The sequence below is a fragment of the Acanthisitta chloris genome, unplaced genomic scaffold, assembly GCF_000695815.1.
Source record: "Acanthisitta chloris isolate BGI_N310 unplaced genomic scaffold, ASM69581v1 scaffold13328, whole genome shotgun sequence".
Classification (NCBI taxonomy): Eukaryota; Metazoa; Chordata; class Aves; order Passeriformes; family Acanthisittidae; genus Acanthisitta; species Acanthisitta chloris.
In genome coordinates, this window is record NW_008686543.1 from 65,766 (window position 1) to 71,765 (window position 6,000).

The 6,000-nt window shown below is 40.8% G+C and overlaps 1 protein-coding gene across 1 annotated transcript in view; it reads right to left on the reverse strand.

Moving 5' to 3' along the window:
- The window catches only part of BRAF (B-Raf proto-oncogene, serine/threonine kinase), a 56,245-nt gene extending 50,593 nt beyond the window's left edge, over positions 1–5,652 (reverse strand). Inside the window, exon 1 of the mRNA XM_009080200.1 lies at positions 5,555–5,652. Within this exon, the coding sequence (XP_009078448.1) occupies positions 5,555–5,638 (84 nt within the window). The 5' untranslated portion in view covers positions 5,639–5,652. The remainder of the gene's footprint in view (positions 1–5,554) is intronic.
- Between the last annotated feature and the right edge of the window lie 348 nt (positions 5,653–6,000).

Here is a 6,000-nt window from a genome sequence, read left to right on the forward strand (position 1 = left end):
CTAAGAAATTATGTGGGAAGACAAAAATCATTGATGTTTTCAGCTGCTGAGATCGAGTGCTTCCAAAAAGTGTGGTAAAACCTACCGAGAAGCTCCTGCAGCCTCTTTTCCACATGAAAATAAAAATGCTATTAACGATATTTCTAGATCTACTGAGTCAAGCAGTTATTGCAAATATTTGGAGCACCTCTCCTATGAAGGCAGGCTGAAAGAGCTGGGGCTGTTCAGCCAGGGAGACCTTACAGCACCTAAAGAGGCCTATAAGGAAAGCTGGAGAAGGACTTTTTACAAGGGCATGTAGTGACAAGACAAAGGGGAATGGTTTGAAACTGAAAGCTAGTAGGTTTAGACTAAGTATTAGGAAGAAATTCTTTGCTGTGATGGTGGTGAGGCACAGAACAGGTTGTCCAGAGAAACTGTGGCTGCCCCACCCCTGGCAGTGTTCAAGGTCAGGTTAGACAGGGCTTTGAGCAGCCTGGTCCAGTGGAAGGTGTCCCTGGTCATGGCAGGGGGGTTGGAATTAGTTGATCCTTAAGGTCCCTTCCAACCCAAACTATTCTATGATTTGACAGTGATTTCCAGGGGTCTGTTAAGTCTGAGATCCATGCTCACACACAGGGAATGGAAGTTAAGAACTAATATTCTCTAAGAAGAAAATTTAGCTACAAGCCATTTTTTGATTTTAATACAGCCACTGCTTACTACATTTACTATTTCTTCCAGACAGAACAAACAGAAAAGTTTTTCTTACAATTATATTAGAGAACATCGATAAGATTCCCAAAGCTATTACTAATCATAACCATTAGAAGAATATTGTGTTGTTAATGACAAATGTTCATTTCTTTCTTCTGTTAATTTTGTTTCCTAGCCCCGTACCTTACACACAGACTCAAAGTCTCCCTGCAGTTTTGGTCTTTTTCCTCAGCCCCTACTTGCTTGCCCTGAGAGGACCAAGGCAAGTGACTTGGTGCCCTCCAGCTTCATGCCACATTTTCCACCCAAAGGCAGCTGCACACCCAGCAGCCCGCCCAGGCCACAGCCTCTGCTCCCCGTGCTTCATAGTCACCTTTTGAAGACTGTCACTGAGAAGTGATGGATCAAGGCAGGGAGATACCCCTGAATCTGAGTATCCTCTCTTGCAGGAATAGTTAAATATATGCTGAACTCAACACAGCACATGTCAATCACTTTCAATATTTCAAGAAAACCATTCCTCTTTCACAGTCAGTTGATGAAACCTGAAATGATGGCTGCAACAACAGCTGTCAGTTTTAAAGTTCTTTTGATGTAAAATGCATTGACACCTTCTCCTGAATTAAAAAAAAAAAAAAGAATCGGGGTGGGGGGAATATTTGTCTTTTGACTCTCAGATGAGCACAGAAACAAAAGCTTCAGTCTCTCCAGCAACTGTAACTAAGGCATAAATTCCTTTTTATTTTTAAATGAGGTTTGTGTTTTATATTCAACTCACAAATAATTTTACTATATCCTTTGAATGCTCAGTTCTCAGATTTATTTTCTTGCTGAATTCTTCAGCATTCCCATAAGCTTCTACTCCCCTCAACCCTTCCTTTCACTTTTATTTGAAAGGCAATTTTGTTGCCAAGTTCAACCACAACTTTACTTGACAGGTCCACAGAGGCCAGGAGCCAGTGTACAGAGTGCTGCAGTTCTCTGAACAGGACCAGTTACTAAGATGCGTAAGAAATGAAAGATACAGAGCCAGACAGGAGCACAAAAGAATCAAACAAACCCTATCCCACTGAAACATTAGAAGATGGATGGATAGCGGTCACACTTTTCACAAGTATACAAAAAGCATTACAATAAAAGTAGAAGTTCACCACAGTCAAAGGCAATATGGGTGAAAGCAAAAGTGTTCATTTTCAGGTACTTATCTAGCAATTACTTTTGGCTCGTTCCAACTTTTGGTAAAGAAGCAGACAACAGGCTTGCTAGTGATCAACAGGCACAATCTATACAAGTCCTAAAGAATCACTCACATTTTATGGAAGATGCAGGAATCAGAGTAGCAGGATTTAAAAACCAGTATCAGTACAGGCTAGGGGTTGAAGGGATTGAGAGCAACCCTGCAGAAAGTAGGTATTGCTGGATGAAATGCTGGCACAATGAGCTAGCTAAGTGCACTCAGCCCAAAAAGCCAACCGTAACCTGGGTTGCATCAAAAGGAGCATGGGCAGCAGGTGAAGGGAGGTGATTCTGCTCTGCTCTTGTGAGACCCCACATGGAGTACTGTGTCCAGCTCTGGGCTCCCAGTGTAAGGCCATGGCCTGTTGAAGCAGGTCCAGAGTGAGGCCACAGAGATGATCAGAGGGCTGGAGCACCTCTCCTATGAAGGCAGGCTGAGAGAGTTGGGATTGTTCAATCTGGAGAGGAGAACCCTCCATGGAGACCTTATTGTGGCCTTTCAATACCTAAGAGTCCTACAAGAAAGAAGGGGACAGACTTTTTAGCAGGGCCTGTTGTGACAGGACAAGAGGCGATGGTTTTAAACTAAAAGAGAGTAGATTCCGACTAGACATAAGGAAGAAAACTTTTACAACAAGGGTGATAAACACTGGCACAGGTCGCCCAGAGAGGTGGTGGATGCCCCATCCCTGGAAACATTCAGGGCCAAGTTGGACAGGTCTCTGAGCAATGTGACCTAACTAAAGATGTCTCTGCTCATGGCAGAGGGGTTCAAACTGGATGACCTTTAAAGGTCCCTTCCAGCCCAAACCATTCTATGAATCTAAGGAAATAAAGGGAATGGTGATGCAGTCACAGTAGCAGACTAGCAAAATTACCCACACAGACTCTGGGTAAAGGCAGGGCAGTATTACAGCCAGAATTGAGTCCTCAGCAAAACAATAATACAGAAATCAGAACAGGATGGATGGAGTGTAAGTTACATTACCTTCTTACTTAAGCACTGTGGTGACAGCACACAGTCCATAGCATTAAGACCTAGACAGACTAGATGTAAAAAATGAAGGGGAAGAGGAATCCTCTGTCAGTGATTACACCTGGGGATGGCACTTGAGCCACAGGTCCTGTATCACACAGTGGCTCTGCTCTGTACCTGGGAAATTTGCTATTGCTACCAGATGTCAGGCAGACAAGTTATCTGTTGAAGCACTTAAACTTCCCACGTGTGTTCTACATACTCTCCTGCTCTTTTTACTCGTATCGAAACTATTGTATTTTCTTAGTTCTACATTTCCTAGAGACAAACATGTTCTTGCACACTTTATCACACAACATCCAGAGCTTTTTACATATAGCTTTTCCTTTGATGCTGCAAACATAGTTTTTCAGCCCTTCTTCTGACAGGTGAAGGAATACAGGAAGTCAAAACATTAGCTCTAGCAGTGACAGGTTAGATTCAGGTAAAGTGCTGCAAAGTAAATGCTGACAATAGTAAGCAAGCCCTGTCTTGACCAAGCCAAAAGCAGCCAAAAAGGTGGGAAAGACACAGAAAGGACACACCAGACAACTGCTGCAGCATTGAAATGAACAGCCAAGGGTAGGAGTAATCTTGGTTTTGCCTGTATCTGGCACTTGGTAATATATCTCTTCTTTTTTCTTTCTTTCACACTTCAGTTCGACCACAGGAAATCTACATACTAAACAAATTACAGGTCTGCAGCATTTAATCCCATTCACTTCAATCAATCCATCTGAGGATGACCCAATCTATGCTAATGATCATCCAAAGAGAAAGTTCCTCTCCTCTCTCACACCATTTTCTAGGTTCTTGGCTCACAGCAGCAAGCTCTTCCCCCTTACCTAATTTTAACCACAGCTTTGGGACTCACTGGACTTCATCATCAAGTTCAACCTACCAACTGGATGGCAAACTAATCTGACAAAACCAGACTGTTTTCCTCACAGGTTAGTGATTAGGAGTGGTTTAGCCACTACCAGTACTGCAGGTACCTGAACCAAGGAAGCAAAGAACTACACAGCAAAGAGCTGGGAAGAACAAAGGTTTTAATTTCAACCATGATGGGCTCTTTTCCCAGGACTCACTGTCTCATGGGGTAATTCAACTGAAATGTCAATCAATCCCACCTTCCTCCCAATGGCTTATGGCTCCCTAGTCAGTACCAGCACTACTTCTCACAGGACTTGCTTCATGACCCAGCAGGACTCAGAGCAGCAGAGAACACCCTGCTCTGCCTCACAGCCTTTCTTACCATGCTCATGAGCCAGAGCTGCAGTTTCACCTCAGTGGCACACGGATCCATTGAACTTGCAAATCTACTTTAAGCTTCGTGGTTTACAGTCACTAACTTTTTCACACTTACCAGAGTATTTATGCTGTCATAATCATTTCCTAGCACATATTTATGCCTTCAAGTGCTCTCTCTCCTATCAGTGACCCACAGAACAATTGCAGAGCTTCCAGTGTTGGGTACCAGTTTTACTTTAAACACAAGCAAGTGGCAATAGTAACAACTTCACTACCTGAAATCCAAACCTAGTACAGACTAAGCTCATTATTCTTGCAGTTTGATACACAATGTAACAAAACTAACATCCATGTGGCAATAATAAATCCAGACACATGGAATGAACCAGTTCATGTGAAAACAGGGGTGTGCTTGAATATAGCACTGAGTGGCTAAAATAGTGATTAGCACTGATTCAATACTCCCATTTCACATTAGCAGTAAGTAAAGCAACGACTGAGGGCCTCATTTGACCTTAACTGTTAAGGACGTTATGTCAACATTTGTATAATCAAGCCAGTGCTCTGCTCTGACATATTAAGATAAAAGCTAGAAGTACCTCAAATAATGAGATCTTTATTTTTAATTACCCAGTACCTTTAGGCAGCAATTACAATTAAAAAGACTACAAGAGAAATCTGGTTGACCTCCAGTTATTTCAATACTTGAGAGAAGCAAGAAAAGGGCAGGTTTGAAGCAAGTGATGCCTGTTCAATTCCTAACAGAGGTAACTTCTACATGCAGTTCTTAAAGCTCTTAATGGTCCTACATCAATGCAACTTTATGAATCTGGAGTGATGAAAGAACACAGAAATTTAATTTGTAGTTACTTTACAAATTAAACACAGCTTAAAACATTACCCTACAATTTTATGCATTTCTTTAAGAAAACAAATTTTTTTGGATTATACATGAACATTTTTTGAAGAGCAAAAAAGTGAATTCAATTGCTTTAAAGGCAATATTAGCCTTACAAAATGATTTTGTGTGTATCTGTATAAATTTGCTTTTAACAGAGCACTGACTTTCTCTATTATACACACAATCTTCTCGTCCCCCAGCCCCTAGAAAGGATTCTTGCCATTTCAATTGCATCAACATAATTATCAGACCATGCCCCTGATCTTCCCCTATTGATGCGTATCATGAATCCCATACAGTTCCTGTCTATGTCCAAGAAAAGAGTTAAGTTTCTAGCACATAATGAGAATAATCTCTTTTACTACAGGTACTCTGAGTTTTAAAATAAGATGCCTCATGTAAGATTAAGGTAACACACCATCAATTTAACCACGTTCATCTGAATGTAACCTTACCTCTAAATATATCGACGGTGGGTTATGTTCTCCTCCAAACTTGTCTAGCAGTGCCTCTATGTGTTCTTGTGTCAATTTAATCATCTGTTTGATGTTCCACACCTAAAACAGAAAATTTTACTTTTTAATAAAAGCAGCCTACAGAATCTTTCCTAAAACAAACCAACAAAAAATGCACATTTTCTTGACATTTAATAACAGAAGTCCATAATAAAGACATTTTAATCATCAATAAATGAGTGCAAAAAGCAGTGTCAGTAATAGCTTGCTTCTCAGAAAAAGAGAGAAAAATTACATTTGGTTTTAAAATTCAGGACCCATTGAATAAACAGCTTCTGAGAATGGTTTATTTTTCATGTTTATCAAAACCATATCAAGTATTTTCCTTCTAAGACTTTGCAACCCAATTTCTACAAAGTTCAGTGAAGTTCTTCTATTTAACCTTA